Here is a 25,167-nt window from a genome sequence, read left to right on the forward strand (position 1 = left end):
CTACAGCTGGCTGCTGCTGGCAAACTCTGCCTCCGCTCCATGGGTCTAGCTGAAGCAAACCTGAGCTTCATTACAGGGATCCTCCAGACCCTTAGATTTCTGTATCTTAATGAAAAATAGCTGGAGAAGTGGTTGTTAAAATGAACTTTCCACCTATTACAACATCACAAAAAATTTTTGAAGTAAAGCTGAGCATTTAGCCCTGCAGAGACCTGACAATTTGGGATATTTTAATAAGGTCACATTTTAAATATTAAAGAAGAATTTTGAAGTCTTTTAGCATCTGAAAGCATAAAGAAAGATTTGTTAGCATTCCTCTAGGGTCGTTGTTCATTAATCAGTAATGTTTGGGTAATATCTGCCCACTTAAAAATTCCTCCAAACACAATGCTGAGGACAAAATTGATTCTTGGGAGGTTCATACGAGAAATTGTTGCTTGTTGCTGGGATAAGCACGTACTTCAAATTAGTCATGTATTTTGTCCTTGGCTCCTGCTTTGTTGGTCAATACTGCGAGCCCCAACTGAGCCAAGATGGTTGTTTGTGACTTGCCAGTTGGTCACACCATCCCTGTAGCAAAAGGATGGGCTGGACAGTTTGCAAAGCGCCTGTAGGCTCAAAGCTCTTTGTCCAGGCTCCTGAGCAAATAACAATAAATACTTTTTCACTTTGTGGATGAACTTAATGACACGAAGTAAACAACAGAGAATGCCCAAATCATACTTACCCTTGTTTATAACAAATAGCTTGACAGCCCTGACTGGTGATTGGATTTGCATTGCATAAAGAACATAAGAGCTGCTTGACTAGCTGCATTTCCATTTACTGAGATTTTTTTATCTCATTGTTTTTAGTTCGTAACCTTTTCCTTGCTCTGTTGAATTATCATCTGAGGAACATGTAACAACAGGGGACCAAAAAAATGCCCAGCCCAAAACAACAACCCACCTGCTGATGGCTAGGTAATCACTGGAAATAATATATTAGCTCATACTGCTAATCAAATTCCAGCAAATTAGACCCCTCATTACAAGAGGTCATAGAGGGATAGGTCTGTGAATGCATAAGTTACCACTGAAATGGGATTCTGAATAACCTCTATAAAGAGAAAAGTTTTACTGGAATATTGGAAAAAATCTGTTAGGATAGGATCCGTCCAATGCTTAAGCCAAGGAAACCAGAGGACAGGAAGCAGCTGTCCTATTGCTGTTGGATCTTTGTATATTGTTCTTCCACTTACTCAGTGCTTTTACAAATAGCTTCAGTGTCTAAAACTATGAAAGTGCTAGCTGGAATAGTTTTGTAGAAGGTGAGGTTTCTGAACAAAGAAGTTGTCTTTATTTAAGGTCATGGGTTTAGTTGATAAAGACAACAGCATTGATACAAAATATTTGGACTTGCCAAGGCATTCCAGTAAGTGTCATGTGATACTTGGATGTAAAATTAGCATTAAATGGGATGAATAAGGCACATATTTGATGGCAATATTAGATAAGGCAAACATTACTTTTTGAAGTTTGTTAATGAGCTGGTTGTTAATGGGAAGACAAAAATTACTGGGAGCATTTCCAGCAGGAACTGAAGGAGCTGATGATTCATCCACCATTTAATATTGTTGACTCTCATCTAGCCAATAATACAAAACATCTGTCTGTTGGTGTGCTAACAATGCAAGAGCAGTCTCCTTGCTGAGGAAACTTTGCCTTGTCTGGTTTCCTACAGATTTATGTCTTGAGGTTGACTGACTGTCAAGTGTGAGAGCTTGCCGCTCATAACTAGGCTTTTGTTGTGGCTGTAGCATAGAGGGCACTTTTCCCATGTGGATTCCCTCGTGTCTTAAAAGCGAACAGCTAATGTTGTTACCATTGCCACAGAAGCAACACTTTTACAGTCTCTCTCCCCTGCTTGGCTGCTTATTTAACAACACCTGTAAGGAATTAGTCCTCTTTGAGGCCTTCCTCTCTCAGAAGTGGCTGAATGTGTCAGGAAGTGTTTGGGTTATGAAGGGAGAGGAATACACAGACATAGAAGAACTGCGCTCCTGGGAGCCTCATTTTCCAAGGAGGCTGGCACAGAAGGGATGAGTAAAAGAGTGACCACAAGTCTGTGCACAGCTGGGTGAGATTGATATCGGAACATGGCATCCCCCTTCCAAGCCTACTGTTCAAAACGGATGCAAGATTCTCATGGCAGCTCAAAGAGGGATTAGAGAAATGATGCGGGAGCTGGTAAAATATGGTTAATGGTGGTTCTTAATGGTTTAAGAACTCAATGTATTTCTTTTGGCACAAGGAAGGTCATGAAGCACTGCACCTCTTGTGTGCAGGTATTTACAGCTCACTGGGGGCTCAACAAGTTTGGGCAGTTATAAGGTGGTCAAACTCAATCTGGAAGCATTTGAGCACTGAGCTAACTTTTCAGGGGATCAGTAATCAACCTCATGGCAGGGCAAGATTCCTGTGATGGGCTGGAACTTTTGTATGCCCCTTCCCTGTTGCAGAAGGCATTCAGGGGTAGCAGGGGCAAGAGGGGCTGAGAAGGGGTGTTTCAAGAGGCAGCTCACCTGGGTCAGGGAATTGTCCCTTGTGAGTACACAGAAGTTCCAGCCCATCATAGGAATCCTGCACTGCCATGAGGTTGACTATCAACCTTAACAACCTCTTGAAATCTCAGGGGGGGCTATCCTTAGGAAGACAAATTTCTGTCTGCTCCCTACTGCAGGAGAGAATCTGACCTCTAAAACTTGGTTAGTATGTCAAAACCATTAGAGGCACTGTTATCATTACAATCAGGTAGGAAATTGTTTTGAGCAGCAGCTGACTATATTGTGTCTTTGTTTCCAGGAGAGAGTTCTCCGGGCTGATGGAGAAGTTTGGCTCTCAGAGCAATACAGGCTCAGCACGGAGTTCTCCTGTTCTGCATGGTGGAAGTGAGTACTGATCTCTGATGTGCAGTGTCAGCACCACAGCTGCCAGAGCTTGATGTGCCCCTGTGTGAAAACTGGAAGTCCCTTTATCCTTCTGCCAAGATAACTTTCTTTATCCCAGTGCTATTTTGAGGGAATTTTGATTTGATAAGATACTGTTGTCTGTGGTATGTATTTGGGTGGAGGTTTGAAAGAAGCAAAGTCCTGCTTGTCATTATTAGAAGCACTTCAATGCATCCCAGGATGCAGAGCAGCTGAGTATGGCCAGTAGTGCCTGTGCAAAATGAGAAAAGCCAAGCAAGCAAACTGACTTCCTTGTGGTGAATAAGGGAGAATGAATTGGAGTCGTAACAGCTTTCCAGATCCCTGAACTCCTCTTTAACTGTAATACTGGACTGGTAACTTTAGAACAATGCATATCTCTGCAAATGCAGCTTTCTGCTATGGCTTCAAAGCATTTCAGTGTGGGGAATGATCATTATTTTTCTTTTGCAAATCAGGAAATGGTCAGAGATGCACAACAATGTTAACCTAAGCCATTGGCCAGCACATCAAATCATGTTTGTGTGTGGGCAAAGGTGTCTCTCTGGCTTGGTATATCCCACCAAAAGACTGTCAACCCTTCCCCTTATGGAAGAGATAGGTGAGACTGGCAAAGAGATAACAGTCAAAAGCTGAGATTATCTCAAGGAGTTAAAATGTCCTCTACATGAGGAATATACTGATATCTTTAACAAGCACATGTTTTTCATCCAAATAAAGAGCTATGCAAATTGTGTCAACCCTCAGTGGTRGAATAGAGTAAGAGGGTGGTACTGGAATATTTGAATTACCTGGACTGATTCTGCCTTTGCTATTCAGGTCGATATCTGGAAAGTACATCCTCGGGGTCCTCCTCACGTTCTCAGAGTCCACTGCTACTGAGCCCTGCAAATTCTCACAGCCCATTCATCGGAAACTCAGCACACTCTCCTCACTCACAGTACGTACATGATCACACAGTGCAGACCCAACACAGCCTGTCTGCTGGCCTGACTCTTTTGTACAACTTTTTCATAATCGAGTAATAACTATGGTCTGCTATCAAAAGCCTGGGCAAGGTGTCAATCATGATTTTCAAAGGTTTTAGTCACCAGTTTCAGTGAGCAGCTAAATAGTGGCTTTTTGGACTGTTTCAGTGCTTGGCTTCCAGATCCTTATTTTTCATAAAGTGTAGAGTACCCTCTTCTAAAATGTATGCTGTTTAAGAAGTTTCTATATGTGCTCAGCAAAAAGGGAGGTATTCCAGACTATTGGTCAGTCGTGAAGATGATCACTGAATATCTAATGTTGTTGAGGAACAGATCCAGTAAATATTTCCAGTGTTTGAATGATTGCTTTGTTTAACCCTATGTTTCCTACACCATTATATCACCATAATGACTTACTGTTAATGTGTTTGCATCACAGTGCCCCAAGAGCTGAAAAGCTCCCCCATTAGACAGTCAATATGTTTGGAATGTGGTTAAATATATAATTGTTCAAGTTCTTCCCCTCTAAAAGTTGGGAGAAGCCATAGTTTACAGCCATCTGAGAGGACAGTACATATCATCTTTTTAAACTATGTCACAAGCTTAATGTTTCTGTGAGGCCACTGGTGCTTTCAGAAGGTGATTCTGGACCACATTTTCTATTGCCCTGCTCCTGACACATTTACATCAGTGCAACAAGAGTGCAAGCATTACCCCCTAAATTTGAACACTTCAGTTGCCCTTTGCTTTGGTGTAAACAGAGGTTGCCTACAGAGACTGCATCCTTTTGTGTCTAGAACACTTTCTAGAGTACATGTGTTCATGTGGTCATCTGTCCCTTTCATATTTCACAAGATCAGAGGTTTGGACAGGCAGAGCTTGTTGTCTACACAGTCTAGTCTCCAGGGTGTTTGGGGCTGCCCTTCTCAAGAGGGACAGCTTGAAGGGTGTTAATTGTCTTGGAATTGAGACCATTAGTCCCCRGGGCCTGCTGCTGCTTCTCTTCCTTTGCTAGTGTAAACAAGTCAAGTCACTGSTAAAGAGAATCAGGCCTTACTGCAGACACACTAAATCCTCTTGGCAGGTAACAAGTGCCACATGCTAAATATCAGCTCTTTATTAGGGATTTGCAGAGGACAAATATTTGGCACCAGAGGTTTAAGCTGCTTGCATAAAGTGAGAGACCCTTACAGAGCAGAGACCAGCTCATCTGCTTGGCAGCTGGTTTGGATAAACTAGACATCCTTGCTCCACAATTAACCCCCTTCATGCTGCAATTAGACTAGAGGGGACCTAGCCTGACAGATCTTTATTCAGCACTGCCACACTCAGCTATGTTCAGTGTGTCTTCAGGTTGGAGCTATACCAAAGAATAGCCAGGCCCAAGTAATCTCTTCTTGGGAGAAACAAGAGCCATTTGAAATCACTGACTGTGCAGAGTGTTGGCAGTAGGCTACAGAGATATAATTTAGACCAGGTGCAGCCATGGTCTATGTCTGCATCTGGCTGGAAGGCGTTAAGTAGGTACCAGCCCTTGCTGCCATGCCATCTCTTACCTGGAGGCTTCACCCTCCTTGCCTTTCCCAGCAGGCCCCAAAATGGACCCTGTGAGCATTCCTTGTTCACAGGGGCACAGCTAGGCACAAAACTTCAACTGCTTCCACCTGTTTTTCGGTGCTGCTGCATCTTTGCTCTCTGCTGTTCCATTCATTATGTGTAATTCTTAGACTGTGGTGTCTSATCACGATGCTATCTGAAGTCCTCCCATCTCATTAAGCAATGTGACTTGAATATGATTCAGTCTCTCCACAGATAGAATATTTGATATTTTGATTTGGATGCAGCATTTTAATGCTATGTCTTATTGTATTTTCCCAGAATATTTATTTTGGAGACGTTTTTCATAAGATTAAGATGCATAGTCTATTAATAAAGCCCCTTTGCTCCAAATAACCTGGTGGCTTTCCCAGGGGTCTGCTGCTAGTTTGGAAGGGTGCTGGCAGTAGGTTACTCTTTCTCTGTCGTGTCTGACCATTGCTGATGGTATTGTTGAGAAGCACAGGGTAGTGGTTACACACTAATGTCATTGTGAGGTACAGGATGCATGGTCATCTTCTGCCCTAAGTTATCAGATAACACAAAGGATACTGGAAGCTGCAAACTATTTGAGTGGATGCTATCAAAATATCATGTGAAAGAGAAATACCAGGTACAACCAGCCAGGTATGAGGGGAAAGGGTTCCTGACCCTTTGCTATGTGGATTTGCTCTGCCATTAATGGAAGCTCAGTAACTTCCTTGCTCACACTCCTAGCACAGCTGCTCTTTGTCCTGTGTCATGCCCCATTTGAGAGGAAACCTTCTCATCCACATTTAGAATCCCATCAAATCTTTCTTGGAAGCTTCCCTCTGCTGTTATCCTATCCAGTCTTACCTGCCTTTGGGTAGGTCAGTGAAGTCTCTGCTCTCCTACAAATTCTCTTACTTTGTTACCTCTTCTTTCCCGTACAGAGCCACCTGCCATGACCCTGTTTTGGTGGCCTGTTGGGTCCTGTTTAGCAGGAAGGTCTTTGAGGGTAGTGTTTGATTTCCTTGTTACTTCTCCATGCAGTACCAATCAGTGCAGTGTCCTTGAGCCATGACTGTGTGAGTCATTAGTATTAGTGCTATAGAAATAAATCAGTGTGGTAGTTATTGCTATAAACAGGCTTAGGAGCTCAGGTCTTATGGTATCTTGCAAGGTTTTGAGTCCAAACCTTGGCTGAGACAAATTCAGATGTGTATCCTGAGCTTCACTTTGCCTGTTTCTAAGGGCTGCTATAGTTGACCAATCTGTAGAATGCTGTCTAGTGATCTAGGCAAGTGTAGCTGGATTTGAATAAAAGTCGCATCAATCTTTTGCATGCTTTTGGCTACAGAAACAAGGGTGCCAAATACACACTGGCTAAACCTTTATTTTTCTCTTTAATTTCCAAATGAAAGCAAGTATTCCTCAGCATTTGTGAGTATGCAAGCCAAACATTTATAATGCTAAACAATGTCTGCCAAGAAACCGGAGTCCTTATCCCCTCTTTTTGAGATGGGGGGGAAGAAAAGATGCAGAGGGAGAAAAGGCTGGGAGAAGTTAGAAGGATCATACTCAGAATGAAAATCAGGCAGAGTTTGTTCAGTGACATGGGAAATAAACCAGATCACCCTTGAGTCACCTGCTAACATCTGTCCTTTGCAGTTACTCCATTGAATCGGGAATCCAGAGCATCTCTATAGCAAAGTCCTCCGGCTTAGGGCTGACAATCAGTGGTGGATCTAACAGGCCTGATGGCCCCATGATTTATGTTCAAGAGCTTATGCCAGATGGTGACTGTTACAAGGTAAGTCAGTGGGGAAACCATCAGTGACTTTGCAATGGGAGCCTCTCCTAGAAGTTGTAGCTGTTCTGAAGCAGCTTTTCTAAGAAGAGATGAATAATAGACTGCATGGACTAATGGAGACTTGTATTGCAGAAGAAAACTTTGGKCAGAGGGACATTCCTTTCCATTCCTCTGACTTTCTCCCTCCTTGTTTAGGATGGYCGGCTCCATCCTGGTGACCAACTAATTGCTATCAATAAAGATTCTTTGGTGGGCAGCACATATGAAGAGGCCAGAAAAATAATTGCAAAAACCAAATTCAGGTAGGCATGTATCATGTTTCCTATCATCATCATCATGGTGCTGTTGCTATGATGCTGTTGAGTCTTAGGCAGAGACTCTTCATGTCATACCAATTTTTGGTTTCAAGAAGCATCAGGCATGTTAGTCTTGAATGATGGTTCAAGATGGTTCTTATAGGTGGTCAGATGAGGGAATCTGAATGCATGAATCATCCAGAAGTGTAATCCAGACCTTCCCAATATTTGGTCCTTGTGAACATCCCCAGTAAGAACTCTGCAATGGAAGTTAAGTTCAAATAAGCAACACATCTGGTAGAGATCTTGCTCCACTGGTGTAGATTACATGGGTTTAAGTGAGATTATCCTGGAGAAAAAAACACTGACATAAAAGTTCTGAAAATGTAAATTGTGCTTTTTTTCATTAATAAAATGTTCTGTATTTGTTGTTTAAGACATGAGGGAAACATAGAAGTGGCCTTTATTCCTGGAAGGGGACGGTTACATCCCGGACTGTCAGTTCATAACAACAACCAGTCGCCGCCTCCAAAGGCTGTGGGAAATGGTCTAAGCTCCTGCAGATTGAAGGTCCATGTGAGGTCCCCAGAGGTAGGCTGAAGTTCATATCTAAGACTACAGACACCAATACTGTGATCTCCTTCATTGATCAGAAAACCCTCTTTTTAGGGACTCTGTGGTGGTCCTTCCGGACTATGGAAGGTCTGTAATGTTGATTTACATGGCCATGTTTACTCTTGTTTAGAGCCAGGTATTTTTATATCTGAAATATTGTTCATTCTGTCTTGGGTTTGAGATGGCAAAGGATCTGTGGAGGTAATGACAGGAGTTTTATCTCCAGGGCCTGCATTCAGACTTGTTTCAGAAGTCTCAGATTGGAAAAACCCCTTCTGCACATAGCTACTTACATCTCATTCAACACCAATCACAGAGCTGGAAGGGATCTCAAGAGTCTGTCTGATCTAGTCCCCTACCCAAAGGCAGGAACAATTCTTGTTCTTAAAGACCTCTGGTGAGGATGAATCCACAACATTCTTAAGCAGTCTACTTCTGTTCTTCACTATCCTAATGATAAGACAGGTTTATTCCCTTGTGAGGCCTAGCTCTATGCTATATTTGCAGAGGCAAGTGCTTGAACTGTGCATGGTGAGGTGAGATTTAACTCCACACCTTTCATAATAATTTAGGCCCATGGCTGGATTGTATTTGTCATTTCTGTCTTGGATTATTGCAATGCCTGGTGTAACTGCTGCCCTTTGCCACCTAAACTTCCTTTAGGGAAGGCTAGGTGGAGATTCCTTTCATACAAGCCTAATTCACGAAAAGTCTCTCTCCAGAGCCTCTGGAGACATGGACTTGCAAAGATGCCAAATACATGTCTTCTCTGGGGGTACCTGGCTGGAGGTGTGCTTATGAAGTCAACCTGAGCCTGCATATATAGCAGAATACTATAGTTAGATCCTGTATCATTCAGCAGAATGTGTGCCTGTATAATTTTGAGCACCTACATGAAATTATACTGCTGGATGGAATTAAATTTCTCCTTTTCTCCCATTAGAAGATATAACTTTTAATAAGATCTAGGCTTCCACATTAGGGAATGTGTTCAGACTCTTACACTGCCTGTGCCTGTAAATGCTCAGCACCAATCCCAGGTCTCTATCTGCATATAAATTGCTAGCTATGGAAGTACTGTCTCAGTGATCCTCAGCTTATCCACACTGTCACTCTTTTTCCTCTTACTTGTAATTTAGCCAAGATCTGGCGTTCAAGAAAGTGCGGGCACTTTCTCGCAGCTTCCTGTTGTGCTCATTCTGCTAGTGTTTTAGAAAAATAATGCAACTGGTCCTGATCTGAATCAGGACCTCACTGATGTTTTGGATGCAGGGCTTTAGAGAAAATCTCTGTGGAGAAAACGCACAAGGTCAAATTCATTCTTGACTCTCAATTACAGTTACAGAATTGAGTTTGCTGTGTGCGATGGGATTTTAAAAAGACTCGGGAATGGACCTGTGCCAAGAGTTTAGAGAAATCCCTGGAGTCTCTTTTGGCCCATCTGCACAGGAGGTGTGCATGGTGCCTTTTTTCTTTATGCAAGGGTGACTCTGTGGGACAACTGGGTTGGTGTCTCTTGAACTTCTCTATTTTCTTCCCTATATTACACCATCAGATTCTGCTCAGCAATTTTTGTGGCATTTTGTCTTGTTTTTCTAGAATAGGCACGAAAATCTCTTTCCTGTGCCGCCTTTGTCACCAGACACTTGCCTGCCAGAGCTCACTGTCTCAGGTAAGAGTCTTGCTTCATTGTTCTGTTTGTGTAGGTGACAAACGCTTATAGCCTCAGCTCCTCAGTGCTGAAGATGATGAAATTAATTTTGATCAGTGTTTATACCGTTATAGTGGAATCTAATGATGTGATAATAAGACTCAACCCACTAGGACTGAGGGAAGGCAGCAGCCTGGCTTACTCATGGGCATTAACTAATTAATGGGCAGTAATTATGTCCATGTTGGTTTGTTCATAGTAGCGAAATTCTTTGCTAAGGCAGTCAGAGGATTAGAAATGGGAGACAACACTTTTTCTGCTCTCTGCCTGTGGTTCATTTGCAGCATTGTCTTTACTCTCCCTCAAAGATCTCATCAGACTTGCATCCAGTGGGTTTCATTGCAGATAACATTCCTTTATGAAGGAAATGAATGGTCCCCGGAAACACAGGATGTTTTTTTTATTGTGAAAAACAGTCAATTAATAATGCTTGTAACGTACAAGGCAACTCCAGGTATTTTACACACGTTAAGACTGCCTGCAGTTCAGATTGGGAAACTGCTTTCTGATGTAATTAAGTCAGATTTGTTACTCCAAGCTTCACTTTTTCGTTACCTTTTCATGCTGTATTTTCTCCTCATGCTCTGAGTCGCGTACTCAGTTCTTAACTTTTGTGGAATAGACCTACTCTCTTTTCCTGATGGGATGGCAGCAAGATTTGGTAGGGGGTAAAGGGGTGAACTTTAACCACAGCATAGCTTCACAGTTCCCTTAGGAATCATCAGAAATAGCGTTAATGCCTCTGATCCAGTGTCCTGTGAAATGATCTTCAGCAAGATACCACATATCCCTGTGGTATGAAGGTTACATCCGCCCAAGGGAAAAGACGGGCTTTCTTACCACATCTTAGTTAGCCCTTTGCAGGGCAGTCCATTTTCACACATTTGCGGGTCACGTCTAATTTGTGGCCCCAAGTCAGAAAGCCCTTGCTCCTCCATGCACTGCCAAAGCACTGGCCTTGCTTGTGAATCCACAAACTATGCTGTAATTTCCATCTAAGGTCCCAGAGGATTAGCCAGGGATGTGGGGATAGATTAAGACTGAGCTTTGCAAGGTAAACTTTGTCTACTACCGACATCTCCCACTAATCCCAGTTATATAGACTCTGCAACAAAGTGCTGAACTGTGTGTTGGACAGGGTGTACATCGCACAACCTGCGCTCTCCTCCCAGGGATGTGCTTTCTCACCTTGGGACCTTCAAGCTGCTTTGGCCTTTGTCTCTGTGGTCCGCACTGTGAAGACATTAGGACAGGACTGCTTTTGTCTCTGTCCTCACAACCCCTAGTATCCTGCAACCTTGATTTCGGGTGGGCTGTTATGTAGCCACCACTGACAAACAGAGGTGTGAGGGTGAACGAAGCCCTGGGCCATATAGACCATACAGCAAATAGCAATAACCTAATCAGTGACTTCTCTAGGGGATTTTGTTGCACAAGTTATGTGATGAAATGCTGAGAAGGCTTTTGTCAGTGTTGTCATTCATGAAAATAGACAACTGTCTTTGAAAGAGCAGCGGCTAGGCTTGGAGTTTGGAGCCGTGATTGCCTGTCTGAGGGTGCCACCCTGGACATATCTCTGCTTAGAGCTGACAGCAAAGCCATGTGGCACTAATCCCGATTAGCCGTGAGTCAAAGGGTAAGAGCTCTCCCTTGAACTTGCACAGTAAAGTGTTGGTGGCCAGTCCAGGAAACCCATTTATTACCTCTTCCTGCTTCCCAGCCACTGGCATTAGTGGAGCGGATGAATGCCAGGATTAGAAGGATTATGCTTGTGCCACACCTCTGCTGCTTCCTGTTGCCTTTTCCTCGTGTGCAGTCTCTGCCCCTGACAGTCAAGGAGGGTGAGGTTGAGAAGTCTTCAAGTGATTTAGAAGAAATGGTCTTGTTGAACAAGTCTTGCGTGCTCATGTCATTCACAAATTTCTGAAAATCCACCCACCCACCCCCACCCTGAGTCTGAACAGYGGGAGTTTTCTTTGAATTCCTGAGCAGCAGCAGCTTTAGCATATTTGTTAATCAGATCCCAGGCAGGTGAAAGAAATTGGTCCTTGGGCAGATCCTGTGCTGTTGACATGAAAAGGACTTCCGTTACTGAGCTCAGTACTGCGGAGTTCATGACTTCAGGGTGAAGGCGCAGGCGCCCRAGGCAGCAGCAAGGCTGCAGCGCAGCAGCTGTCTTGCGCCTTTGGCGAAGCTGGCAGGGGAGCTCCTGAGTGAGTAACGCTTTCTGCAATACTTTTCCCAGAGGATGTCACAGCTTGTTATGGACAAGGGTTAACTGTAATAAAAAGATGGGATTTCCTCCAGTGATGGAGGACCACGGGTGCCACAGCATGGGAATAGGATTTGTGCTTTGTGCCATTTGAGCTTTGAAAATGGTACCTGAAGAACTAGCTTTCAGCAGCTGGTTCTTTTCCTGATCTCATGACAGCTTTTAACTAGAAAGCAGCTGCCGCTTCTCCTCTTACAGAATCATTTCAGTTGCCGTGGTCTCAGGTACCCTCCCTCTGTGTCTGTATCTCAGAGCATGTAGTTATTCTACCCAGACAACTTAAATGTGCAACTGAGTGAAAAGGTCTCAGTACTTTTGCAGTCTCGTGGAGGGGAAAAGTCTTGCACAAATATTTTTCCGCATTGCTTTTAATCTCTGAGTTTCCTTTAACATGGGGGTTGTGAAGGCCAAGGATGAATTTTATAAAATGTTACTTTTGTGTTTCAGTGTTGCTAGATCAATGAGAGTAAACAAGGTCCAGACTGATTTTTTCTTTTTATTTATTTATTTTTGTAGAAAAACTCACCATAGCTACAGACCCCAAGACTCAGTTTAAAAACAAAAAAAAAAAGATTGGAAATTTCCAAAGTGATGTTTTGCAAGCTTAGGTGCTTAGATAAAATTTGATTTAAGTATGGGTGAACTGTTCACGCTCTGACATCTAGTCTTTTCAACAGTGGCAGAGTTCAGGCTTCCAGAACCTGATTTAGAAAATCCTGTTCTTTGATTTTGGCCTGTCTGCACACACATTATATTTCATGCAACAAGAGTCCTGAGTCCTTTGCCCAAGTGCTCTTCCATTAATGTTTGCCTCTTGCTTTTTAGCACCTGCTTCAGCACCTAATCAGAAAGCAGCTTTGGGCAACAAACCAAAAGTAGCACTGGATCCCCATGTTCGTCTCAAGGATGGAAAACTGGAACTGGTAAGTGGAATGTTTCCCTCTCTTGAAGGTGAGGTGTCCTCTCAAGCCTCTCCAAAACTGTCGTATGCAGAAAACTGTCCATTGACACGATACCAGTTCCTCCTTGTTTCCAGCTGCTAAATTATTGTCAAACAAAATGAGCTTATGCGAATGGTCTCCTCATATTGTTTTTCTGTGAAGAAATGTCTGGGGATTGTAGGGAAGGCTAGGAGAAGGGGAACGAGATGAGAGATACTGAGAAAGGTATGGCCGGTCAGTGGTCAAATCGGGCAGTCACACTAGGAAGGAGGAGGCTCTCCATTCAATTACGACACAGTCCCCACTGGGAGGACATTGGGCTGGGGAGTTCGCTGATGGAGCAACATAAACATGTAGCTTAGGGGTGTCTGTGCAGGAAGCACGACCCTGAGCTGAGACTAGATCTAGACTTTTCAGGTTTGATTCTTCCACTAAGGTCACATTCAGGCATGTGAGGATTGTCAGTTATTAGAATTGGGGTTAGTATGTCATTTGCTTTTCAGAGGGATTAAAAACAAACCTGAATGCAAATGGTCTAAGAATCAGGTCTGCCTATTCATGTTATTGCACTTGGTCAGTGGTCTAATCTGCATGTGTATCATCCCCCACTGAACAGAGTCTGCTCCAGCCTAATTTCGCTTTATTCTAATCACAAGCCCAACCAGGCTGTACTGGGAATATTAATAGCTCAGGTGATGTGGAATGCAGATACAGAAGCAGTGTTCAAAACACTGATTTCATGATTAGCATCACACTGCTCATGGGGTGCAATTAAATTTCAGTCCTAATCTGATTAGTGAGATAGAGGCATAATAGTCTGCTACCAAACTGTATTATTGGGAGTCTGGAAGAAAAATGGGTCTTAACTCTTAAACTGAATTTGCTTGAAATTGAGTCATACCTCAGAATTTCTGAAGATAAAAAGGGGGAATACATCATAGTGAAACATCCTGATCACATCTGAAGGTACGTTTGAAAAATCTTGGCTTGTCTTGGCTCCTTTTCAATGCTGCAGGGAGATCCAAAAGTTTGTGGTTGGCAGTCTTATCTCCCATGGATGTACTGCTTTTGATGCAAAGACCTCTTGAAGTCAGCTGCCCTTCTCCACTTTGTCAGCTTTTAGCCGAACTTTCCAGTGACGCTTTTACTGATGGAGTGACCTAGGGGCAGCCTGGTGTGGGACAGAATTAGGCTGAAATAAGAGATGTGTCAGAGTAGTGAGTAAGGTCTCTGAGGAAGGGTAGTGTTCGCAGGGCTGAGGATCCAGACAAAATTGTTGCTTGTTTAATCCTTTAATGGAAAATATATTCAAAGGGTGTCATTAAAGGGCAGGGAGTGGAACTGGTCACTCACTGGAGAAACCCAGCAAAGGTGAGGGTGCCCTTGGAGCTGCAGTACTCACTGGTCTGTGTCGGGGAGCCTCCCCAGCCCCGGGCACTGCTTGCTTTCTGGTGGGAAGGGTGTGAATATACCCCTTCTGCAGGGAAGAGGRCTACCAGTAAAGGATGGATGTACACACATGAGCTGGCATTTGCTGCCACCCTATGGCAGATGCAGCCCTAGCAATTTTACTGCTCGAGCCTCCCAGGAAGTTCAGGAGGGCAGCACACAAGCAGAAAGTTTTCTTCTAAGCCTGCACAATTCTTAATCAGGATTTAGGATTGCATTTGCTCAGTGATCTCTTGCCTATTATGGATATAACACCAACTCCTCTTTGGTAGGAGGCACGTAGGACACTTGGCCTCCCCCTTTAAAAATAGATGTTATGAACAGCAAGCTACTGTGGTCCAACAGGAGCTCTCTTGTGGGGTGAGATGGGCCCTTCTCTCCTTTTCCAGACAGCTGCAAAACACAGCCCTGCCTGGCAGAGCTTGCAGTGAACACCCAGCCATTCGCCTGCAACGAGTGAGGGTAGCTGTGCGGGGACACCCAAGGTGGACCTGTCAGGTCACACAACCTGAAATGGTTGCTCTGTGGCCCAAGCAAGGTGCCAACATAGCAGACTGCAGAGCAGGGCRGCCAGCTACATCTGGGATAGGAATCCGAAAGCAAGAGAGAGCGTGTGGCATCGCTCTGCGCTGGTGTGAGGCAGTGATGGCAGGGAGAGAAGCAGGAGGCGAGTGAGCCTCCCAGGCAGCGCAGGAGAGCCGACAGGCCTGCCCCAGCTCCTGGGCCTCCTGCTGATGGTTACACGAACAAGGACTCATCTCCTGCCTCCTTTCTGGGGGACTAGGAGGGAGACATATGCAGGTAGACAGGGGTGGCAGGTACAGCCTGGACAACCGAGACAGGTGAGCTTTTAATTCAGGCTCTTTCCCAGATTCTCTGCTGAGCTTGACCTTGTCTACGAATCTTTTGCTTGCTGCTGCTAGCAGTGACGTGGGATTTTCATAGGTTTGTCTCCTCTTTGCAGGTGCTCTGAGGTTGTTGTGATAAATATCATAGAGGATAGGGCATCTCACATAATAAGAAAGCAAAAGGTGCAGTGAAGAGGCAAAATGCTAGAATGTCTTCTGTTACCACAGAAATACTGTGAATAGTTCTTATCTTCTCAGATATCTGCTGCATTCCTGGGCAGTAAGAGCAAGAGGAGAGGCTGAGCTCTTAGCTGAACACTGACAGCTCCATTGGCTTTTAATAAAGCTCTGAGTTTATAATAGCTGCAAATCTGTTTGTGTAAAATGTTCTTGGAGGACATTGGGGCAAGCATGCTGGTACAAATGTAGGAAAGAAGAAAGACTGGAAATCCAGTCCAAGTCCATTCCTTTAGGAGAGGTTGCCTGAAAAACTACATCTAGGAAAAACACAGCACTAAGTGTCCTGCCAGCACCTCCTTCAAAGAGTTGCTTTTCCAGGATTCTCTTTAYAGGCTTGTTGTTTTTGCTACAGGTTCTGCAGTATCTCAGTCTGGATGTGACTGAGGAGAAGAAGAGACAGTTACGGCAAAGTTTGACAACAGACTCGCAGGGAACCGTGGCCTATGGAGGTGAGCAGGCAGTTCTGTGTGTGTAAAGGGGCCTTTTTCACCTGTTCTGTAGCTTTGCTGACAGCTGAGAAAGAAGAGCTGCACCTGTTGAAAGGTGGCAGGTACAATAATTCTCTGGCTGGGCAGTGATGTAGCCTCTGGACAGTTAAGAACAAGTCACGAAAAGGAAAAAGGGCTTTCGGTAGAAGCACGTGTAAAATGAGAATAAGGGAAGGTAGTTGTGAGGACTCATTTTACTTAAATCCTCAGCTTGCCTCCCAGGAACTAGCTAGGAGATGCTCAGAAAAAGAAAGCCTGCTCTGTTTCTTGTGAAGCGCCGGAACGTTGCCTGTTCCCTAGAAGTCTCTGTGCTTTTCACTAATGGCCCCTATCAGATAGAATAGGCTTGCAAAGTGCATTGCCTATTAGACTTGGCTTTTTCATGCAGAGCTAGTGATGGATATGGAACTTTATGCCTCTCTTAGAGGTGACTGGGTTCATGGTTTGTGGTAATGGAAATAAAAATGAGTAGGGGTATTTGGCAAATCTACCTTTCCTGAAAGGCTCAAGTTGCTGCTGCAGTTCCTACGGAGACGTGGCACAGGGCTGAGCACCGGATGGGCCAGGGCCCCGGGCCCGTTCCACACTAGCTGTGTAGGGTCTGGTCTGCCCTACCCAGCCTCTTGCACTCTGCTTTTCTCCACAGTGTCTGAGAGCAAAAAGAATCCTGATTGCCAGTGTTGTCGATTTAACACCTTTTCTAAGTGCTAAAGCCCTTGACTTAGTTTTGTTTAATTCCGACTTGAGAAATGTCAGCAATCAGGCTGGTGAAACGTGTGTCATCAAAATCTTTTGTCAGAGAAATTTTGTTTTGGATCAAAATTTTAGAACTTTTAGAAACATAGTGCTGTTTTTTGTTTTTTAAGTTTCATTTTTTTTCAGTTCAATAACTTCTCAGTATTAAAAAAAACTGGTCTGGTAAAGATTATCAACAACTTATTTTAGCTTGGGGGGATTGTCAAAGAACTGACAAATTTTAGAAAAAAAAAAATGTTTGGCATCTCTAAACCTGATCTGCTTAGCAGTCAATGAATTTCCTCAAGATCCATGGCACTTTCTCCTGCACACATACAGCATGCTTTCCACTTTTGGCCCTGTAACAACTCTGATTCTTTCTCACAGACCTTCTCCAAGCACTCAGGGATCTAATGCAGGATGAGCTGGATGAAGCTGGCCTTGATTCCAGCTCGATGCTCTTCACTCAACATGAAGTGGCCAGCTTGCTGGATACATCTGCTTTTCACTCTCTGGTCAGTCAAATGCTCCTCTACTTCCTCTTCCAGTCCAGCTGCAGACTGACTCACCTCCAAAGCTCTCCTTAAAACTAAGATTTCTGTATGTCTATCTGTGAACTGACAAGCAGCTGACATGTTCCTAGGCCAAAAAGTTCTGTTAAGGACTTCTGGGCCGTGCAGTGGCTACAGGAGTGGACATAGAGAATCAATCACAATGCTATTGCTCTTGATACATAAATTCATAACAGTCTGAGAAGGGAAAAGCTAGATTTCCATTTCCTAATTGTTCTTGAGTCATAAAGAAAAGGTAGAATTCCAGCCACTAATCATTCTGCTTATAGGAAGTTCTGTAAAAGACCTCAGACTTCTCATTTTTATAGGTAAACATCTATGGGATGATGTGAAGGAAGCAGCCTATGCCACTCAGTGATGTAGAAGGAAAATTAGCCATAGTTAATCAATTCCAACTGATTTCATTTGGCTCACAAAATGAAAATGCACTGTAGCACAGCTATTCCAGGCGTGTCATGGATCAAAGCTCCCCCCTCCTGTGGGGGGAGAAAAAACTGAAATTGGATTATTTAATGTGACATTTGATCCATTTTGTAAAAACAGAGACTCTTTTTCAAAGTGATTTTGATTAATCATTATGCTGGGTACGGAAAGCAATATGCCTGCAATATAACCACATGCTCTTGGGAAAGCGTAAATGGTGCTTATTTGCTGTCTGACCCTCTGCCTTCCAGGCTTCTGACTCCCTCAGCTGTAATGGCAATGAGGAACTGGAACAGCTGCAACTGGAAATGACAGATCTGCGGCGAGAAGTCCGAAGGCTAAAGGTGGAACCTATCATTTGAGCGGCTTTTGTGGCTGGTGCCTTCTGCTGTAACTCACTGTAGTCATATGCAGGAATAGTCTGTGCAACCTGTCTCTCTTAAGAAGTCACCGCTTTGCATTCTGTGCAATCTTTGGTACAAAGGAGACTCTCAGGCTCTGCTCTCTTTAATTGGAACTCTTTCTCGTGTGCTCTTGCTCTCTTGTGCGCTCTCGTTCAAATGAAAACCTATGCGCGCTGAAAGTGTGCAGTCACTTTTTTTTAACAGATAATAAATTGTATTTTTAAATACAAAAACGTTACACAAATTTGTGAATAGTAGAAATGCCACCTGTCTTCCCATTCTGACCTCCAGCATGGCTGTTAGGGTGTCAGTGTGGAATTTTGCATGCATGCAGGTCATAGCCCACAGACCACCGCTGGCAGTGTGACAGGGCACATGACCGCTATTGTAAAATAGCGCTCTGTGGGATAGGAGTGAAAATACCAGGGTGTTTTCTAGGGAATGTCCTATTGCTTCCTTCTAATCCAGTGAAAATATTTTCTCTAGTCTCTCCTGAAAGAGGTAGAGAACAGTAAGAAGTCAATGGAAGATGAACTTCAGAGACTGAACCAGGTTAGTGAACAGCTCATTTGTGTGTCATTAGAGGTGGCTCACACTTTTTTTTTTACTTCAGTGCCCTCAGGTTCCCCCAGCCTACAAGAAAAAATAAACCATGGAGGCTCTTCCCATACACATCCAAGCCTCCAGCTGGGACACAGTCACCACCCATGGCACAGTCACAGTTCTTACTGATCATCTGTCCTGGGGCAGAGCCAGCACCCCAGTTGGGGCTCAGGATCTGACTGCAGGTGGCTTTGTGCACATAAGTCTCCGGAAGAAGAGTCCGAGCCCCAAGGTCTCCCATACTCAGAAACCAAACAATACTTGTTTGCCATGGATATGGTCCTGTATTCCTGAGTTCTAGCCACTGCTGCACTGACACAGAGGGATGCTAATGATGTGTTTAGCATGCAAAAGTCTGGGGGAAAAGGCAGCCCCTAGTGCTGGGAGAGGGCCTAGGAAGGCTGTTTGGGTGGTTCTGGTGCTGGTGGCTGAGGGGAGGCAGTACATTAAATTAACTAGAACTCCTTGCTGGTTCCAGAAAGCGCTGGGCTTCCTCTCTGAGAACTGGACCCTGCACAGCAAGCTGCAGGTGGCAGAGGTCGTGCAGAGACAGGCTCACAGTGCGGAACAGGACTATGAGGAAGTGATCCATTTGCTGGAAGCTGAAATTGCAGAACTGAAGACGGAGCTGGCAGGGARGAAAGCAAAACATGTCTCTGAAATAGAGGTAATGCAACGCCTGAGCCTGTGAGGGCCTGCAAAGAAACTAAACAGACCAGTTAAACAAAACAAAACAAAAAAACAAACTCCTGTTCCCCCTCTTCTTTTGTTGTCCCCCACCACCGCTACCTTCCTTTTTACAAAGGAAAATGAATTGTAGCACTTGCATTGATTGTTGTGTACAACAACAGGGCCAGTGTGGTCTTTTTGCTGTGTACAAGGCCAGCATGGTCTTTATGTATGTGTTGTAATTTGTATGACTTCCATTGTGCATTCCAAAAGGAAAACTTTCCCTAAAAAAAAGACAGACTCCAGCTAAAACTTTTCCTGATGACCACTGCTCCCTGCCACACTTTTGACATCCACACGCCCTACTTAAGTTCACTTTTTTTTCCTCTTTGGCCACCCGTCTCAGCAAAACCTTATCACAATGCTAAGCCTGGAATGAGGTTCAAGGAAAGGCACATGGGAAACCTTATGGTTCTCACTAGCTCTGGCTGTTTTGGGAAGTTCTGCTGTTACCCTGGAAGACTGACTGTGTTCTTCTGTTCTTAGCACATCTTGGTGTAAGTCGGTGTTTCCAAAAGCCAGGACTGTGGTGTCACAACCACCTTTCTCTTCTTCTGTCTCAGGGGGACATTCAGGAACTGAAAAGGCAGTTGTCCCTGGCTGATAGCCAGTTACGAAAATCAGAAGTCTCACGGAAGCGCCTGGAGATCTGCAATAGGAAGCTGCTCCTGTTTGTGCAGGTGAAGTACTGAACTGCCACCTGTGCTGATGGCACCACCCTGTCCTGTTACCTTCAGAGTTATTTTGCAAGTCCAAATCATTTCCTGGTTCATAAGCAAGAGCTAACTTTCTTCCATCTCATTCTAAAAAGACTCTGTTGGTTAGGAGAAACTCTTTGGGAGTGAACTCATGTACATACAAGCTGTGTAAGCACAGTGGTGCATTATTTGCCCTGTGTGACTCCTGTTGCTCTGCTGTCTAAGAGAGAGTCCCTGCTCACTCGTCCCTCTGACAGTCCCTCCTCTTCAGCAGAGCTGCTGGGGCTGAGGCTTGTTCAGAAATTCTGTTGGACCTGGTCTAAGTTGTATTTTAACCTTCCCTTTGTGTAACTGGACTGTTGCTTCTCTGATTGTACAGCAAATGCAAACTCGAAGAGCAGTTTGCTTCTTCAGAGTCCCCCCCCGCCCCGCCCCGATTTTCTGTGGAATCACACATATAATTGCTTCAGCCATTTAACTGATTGTTCTTCCACTTCATTACCTGTATTGGGAATACAAGCTTGTGTAATTAGTAAACTGGCCAGCATGGCAAGCACTAGTATTCAGTATATCTGCTACAGTTGCTATTAGTCTATCTTAGGAGCTCCTGAAATCAATAGGAAACAGTGGAATGGAAGCAAGTATAGATGCTGTGTCCTCTGCTTTGGTGAAGAAAGAGTTAAAATATCTCTAGAACTGCAGCGCTAGGTACTGGTACACAAGCAGCTTGGTGCTAGAGTTTAGAAATGGATTTGACTTTACCCTACGGTCAAACATCACAGGGTTTGACCACTGGAGCAAAATATGTTCCTTTGTATGTTCCTAAGTAATGTTTGAGAATTCACTATCCACGCATGGTAATGAGAGAGAACATGTGCAGGCACAATCCAGAAACCAGGGTTTGTTAGTAGTGTTGATCATGGCCTCACTGAAATGTAACCTGCAAACTTATTCTTTGGAAGTGTGCTTTTATGCCGCATCTGGTATGTTTTAGTGTTGGTATTAATATGTGTAATTTAGATGTGTCTGTATATTTACATAGACTGTGAATGTTGCCTGTGTTGCAAAGAGCCTTGAGATGTTAGTTTCAAGGGCAATGAATAAGCAGAAGCTCACTACTGTCAGATTAAATCCRATCACCAGCAAAAACTCAGGGGTTTGTTCTCAGGTATTATTTATTTCTACAAGTTTGAAACCTTTTTTCCTTTTTTTGTTTTGTGGCAGAATGTTCACAAGGTTCTGAGCACATCCAGTCATTTACCAGACGAGAAGAGGTAGGAGTCAGCTTCTGGGAACTGAACAGAAACATGAAATGCCCTTTTTCGACCCTTCTCAAGGGAAGGTGATCCAGGCACTTCTTACCCAGAGTTTGTAATCATATTGTCCCTTTGGAAATGAAATCATTGTGAAAAGATGATCTGGAGGCTATTGGTGGATTGGTACTTGGAAGGCTTGGCCTCTTTCAGACTTTTTCTGAGCATCCTAAGTGAAACACTTCTCTGGTTAAGTTGATCTTGTTAGCAGAGATCCTGAGCAGGCTGAGTCAAAGCAGCAGAGCTGTGAATCTACCTGCTTTTCCTAATATTAGACAGTTTTTGACTTTAGAACCTAGTCCTTTTCTAACAGCAGTTACAGAAGCTGATAGTGAGAGTGCAAGCAAAGAGCAGACATGACTCAGATGCATAAATGGTTACAGAAATATAGGCTTTTGGACTCCTCCAAGCTGAACCTACCTCCTATCACCTGGGAAAAAATGTATCAGAACTCTATTATCAGAACTCTGTCTTTTAACCGAACTGATTGAAAGGTCACTGTCTCGCTGATAATGACCAGACCCTTAAGAAAAGCCAGTTTTTGAGAATGATGGTAAGGGGAAACAGATTTTAAATTTCCAAGATGGTTATTTCTCAGATAATGAAGGAAAACACTTTTGAGAAATTTGAAGGAATACTTTGATAGTATATAACTACCTGTCTGTAACATAACAATGCAAATATGTCAAAAAGAGAATCTCCTGTGGTTATGAGATGAAATCCACTCCGAATGAAAGTTGTAATTTATATAGAATATCCTTCATGAGAGACAGGCCAGGATTTTCAGTGATGATTTTAAAATAGAAGTATTGATGGTACTTTCCATATTTATAAGAGTCAACAGTGAAACAGAAGAGGATAAAACAGACGCAGTCTCAGATACATCTCTTCCATCTTCAGATCTTGTTGACCTTTTGCTATCAGAAGCTAAAGAACTGTTAGCACCAATCCTTTCCAACAAGGATGGTAAGCACTAAATTAATTAGAGAAGCCTGAACCTAAGGAAGTCTCAAAGTTGTCTATTGCTAGTGTTACTTGCAGTTTCCACCACCTTCCATATTTGCTTGCTATACCAGTTAAGACTCCAATAAATGTACTTGATTCTCACAGGCTAAATGAGATGTAATTTACACTCCACATACTCATGTGACTTACCTTTTGATCTGACATGCAAACATGTAGTGTAAGGAGTCAAAGGGTGTGACTTGTGCCCAGGGCCAGAAGAAAGGCATTTATCCAGAAAAACTAACAGGAAGGAGGGTTCCACAGAATTATAGAAATGCTGGTTGAAGGGGACCACTGGAGACCAGTAGTCCAGTCTTCTGCTCCGAGTAGGACTACTGCCCACACTAGATCAGGTCAGCGCTGGCTTTGTCCAGCCAAGTCTTGAAAATCTCCAAGGTTGAAGATCCACAGCCTCTCTGGATAATGTCTTTCAGAGCTGCATTATGCTCCATGTAAAGGAGTTTTCCCTAAAGTCCGCTCTGAACTTCCCAAGGTTCAATTTGTGGCCATTGCCCCCAGTTACATTCTCTGCCACTGCCAAGAAGAGTTTGGCTCTGACATCTTTGTAATTGCCATTGAACTGGTAGTGAGTGCTGCTAGATTGCCTCTTAGTCTCCTCTTTGCCAGACTAAATAAGCCCAGCTCCCTCAGCTTCCTCTCACAGGTTATATGCTCTAGGCCTCCCTTTGCTGGACCTTGTCCAGTTGCTCAATGGCCTTGAACCAGGGACCTGAAACTTGATACAGTATTCCAGATATGACTACACCAATACTGAGAGGAGGGGAATAGTAACTTCCCTGTTTCCTTGGCATATGAGTCTGTCAGCCCAGAATCCCTTCCACGCTCATATCTGTGGGTGGGAGAAAATCAGAGAAAAGGAATCTACCTCTGTGAGAGTCTAATGTAACTTTCCCCGTTTGGGATTTTGAGCTTAGTCTGTGGGCTGCAAACTTTTCTTGGCAGCAGTTGTTTGACCCCACTTGACTCTTTCCATGCAAAAGGAGAGTTTATGGTCTCCCCTTTGTCATGATCAGGTGAGCACACAGTCCCAAACGTGTGTTCAGTCTTTGCTCTTTGATACTATTCACCAGTTGAACATACTGCCATGAYATTCTTGTGCTGCAGTCCTGCATTGCCTTTTCTCAAAGCACAACACACAGAATATAACTGTAGCCCTTAAGGAGTACTACTAATATATGAGTTTGTCAGTGTTTCCAGAGTCTCTGTATCTTTTCAATGTGCATTTTTTGTGATGTAGCAGTGCTACTTGTATTAGGGATGTTCTGTAAGCCTTCACTTGCACTTGGTTGTGTGCTTACGTTTGCAGCTTTGCCATGTGACTGGGACCAGTGCCTGCTTACTGAAGGAATCTCAGATTACAAGGAATAGGTGTCAAGACTGCCTTGGTTTGTAATTTTGACAATTCATATAATAAAGTYCTGTTTTTATTAATCAAAAATTTCCTTGACAACTCTTAACCATATAATCTAGTAGAAGCCTTCAGATGATCATGTCAGGGAAACAGACAGCAAGACACCTTAGTAGTCAGCAAGACCCTTCCTGCCCAGCACAGTGAAGTACAGTGTGAATTCCTAGATCTTTTTGCTTAGTTAATTTTGTTTTGTTTTTCTAAGATGTGTTTTTTTCCTTTGGGCTAGATGGGAATTTATGGTTCTATGGTTTGTCTAATGAACATTCTTCTAGACCATTGTGAAGTTCAGAGCATGGGAAAAATCCTCACTAACTGTGTTAATATTATATACCATGGAACCAAGACACTGCAGTCCCTGCCAAGGATAGTAGGACAATCATGGCTCCATTTGGGTCTTCATTCTCTTTATTCACTTAAAAGATTTCAGGGAAATTCTTATGCTAAACAGAACCGTATCCTAAAGATATCTGCTTAAAGGGCTGCTTTTTTTTTCTTTTGGAGACCTAAATGTCTAATACTGCAGTGTTAGTTGATCACTTTCACTGGACCTTAAAATCTGCCTGCATGGCTTTTTCGTTAGGTAGAAAATAGACATTTGCAAACATGATTTCAAGGTTACAAAAAGCATTTTCAGACAGAACAAATGCTTGATGTCCAGTACAACCAAATAGCCATGCAAGATTTGAGACCTCCCCTTTTCCTTCCTTAATAACAAATCTTGTCTTCATGTCATGTTCTGTGTTCTTTTCCCAAACTACATAAAATATTTTTCATTTGCAGCCATCTTCATCAGAAGACTACGTGGCCCCCTCCTTCAAGCCAGAACAAGAATGATGAGCCACAGCCACTGGGTCCAACCAACGAACTGCCTGAGAAGCCTACATAAATCTCCCACAACTTTCTTGTGCTCAGAACTGTGCATATTCATAACACAGCTGCTCTGCTGGGAGATGGAAAGGACACACAACTGGTGGTTCAGCTTCCAGGCAAACCAGAGGGAAACAAGCTTTCTAACAGGAGACTGATTCTTCCTGAATAGCCATTGAAGACTTTCAGTAACCTCCCCTGCATGTCTACCTCCGAGTTA

The 25,167-nt window shown here is 43.6% G+C and overlaps 1 protein-coding gene across 1 annotated transcript in view; it reads left to right on the plus strand.

Annotated features, from left to right (window-relative positions):
- LOC112965139 (syntaxin-binding protein 4-like) overlaps positions 1-24,037 on the plus strand; it is a 38,620-nt gene extending 14,583 nt beyond the window's left edge. The window contains exons 5-20 of the mRNA XM_026063887.1: positions 2,844-2,929; positions 3,788-3,908; positions 7,165-7,306; positions 7,502-7,608; positions 8,040-8,193; positions 9,817-9,889; positions 13,026-13,123; positions 16,031-16,127; positions 17,289-17,416; positions 18,148-18,240; positions 18,787-18,852; positions 19,382-19,570; positions 20,196-20,312; positions 21,555-21,604; positions 22,479-22,609; positions 23,976-24,037. Coding sequence (XP_025919672.1) covers positions 2,844-2,929; positions 3,788-3,908; positions 7,165-7,306; positions 7,502-7,608; positions 8,040-8,193; positions 9,817-9,889; positions 13,026-13,123; positions 16,031-16,127; positions 17,289-17,416; positions 18,148-18,240; positions 18,787-18,852; positions 19,382-19,570; positions 20,196-20,312; positions 21,555-21,604; positions 22,479-22,609; positions 23,976-24,037 — 1,714 coding nt within the window. The remainder of the gene's footprint in view (positions 1-2,843; positions 2,930-3,787; positions 3,909-7,164; positions 7,307-7,501; positions 7,609-8,039; positions 8,194-9,816; positions 9,890-13,025; positions 13,124-16,030; positions 16,128-17,288; positions 17,417-18,147; positions 18,241-18,786; positions 18,853-19,381; positions 19,571-20,195; positions 20,313-21,554; positions 21,605-22,478; positions 22,610-23,975) is intronic.
- Positions 24,038-25,167: the final 1,130 nt, after the last annotated feature.

This window comes from Apteryx rowi, unplaced genomic scaffold (assembly GCF_003343035.1).
Source record: "Apteryx rowi isolate R43461 unplaced genomic scaffold, aptRow1 scaffold_202, whole genome shotgun sequence".
NCBI classification, from domain to species: Eukaryota; Metazoa; Chordata; class Aves; order Apterygiformes; family Apterygidae; genus Apteryx; species Apteryx rowi.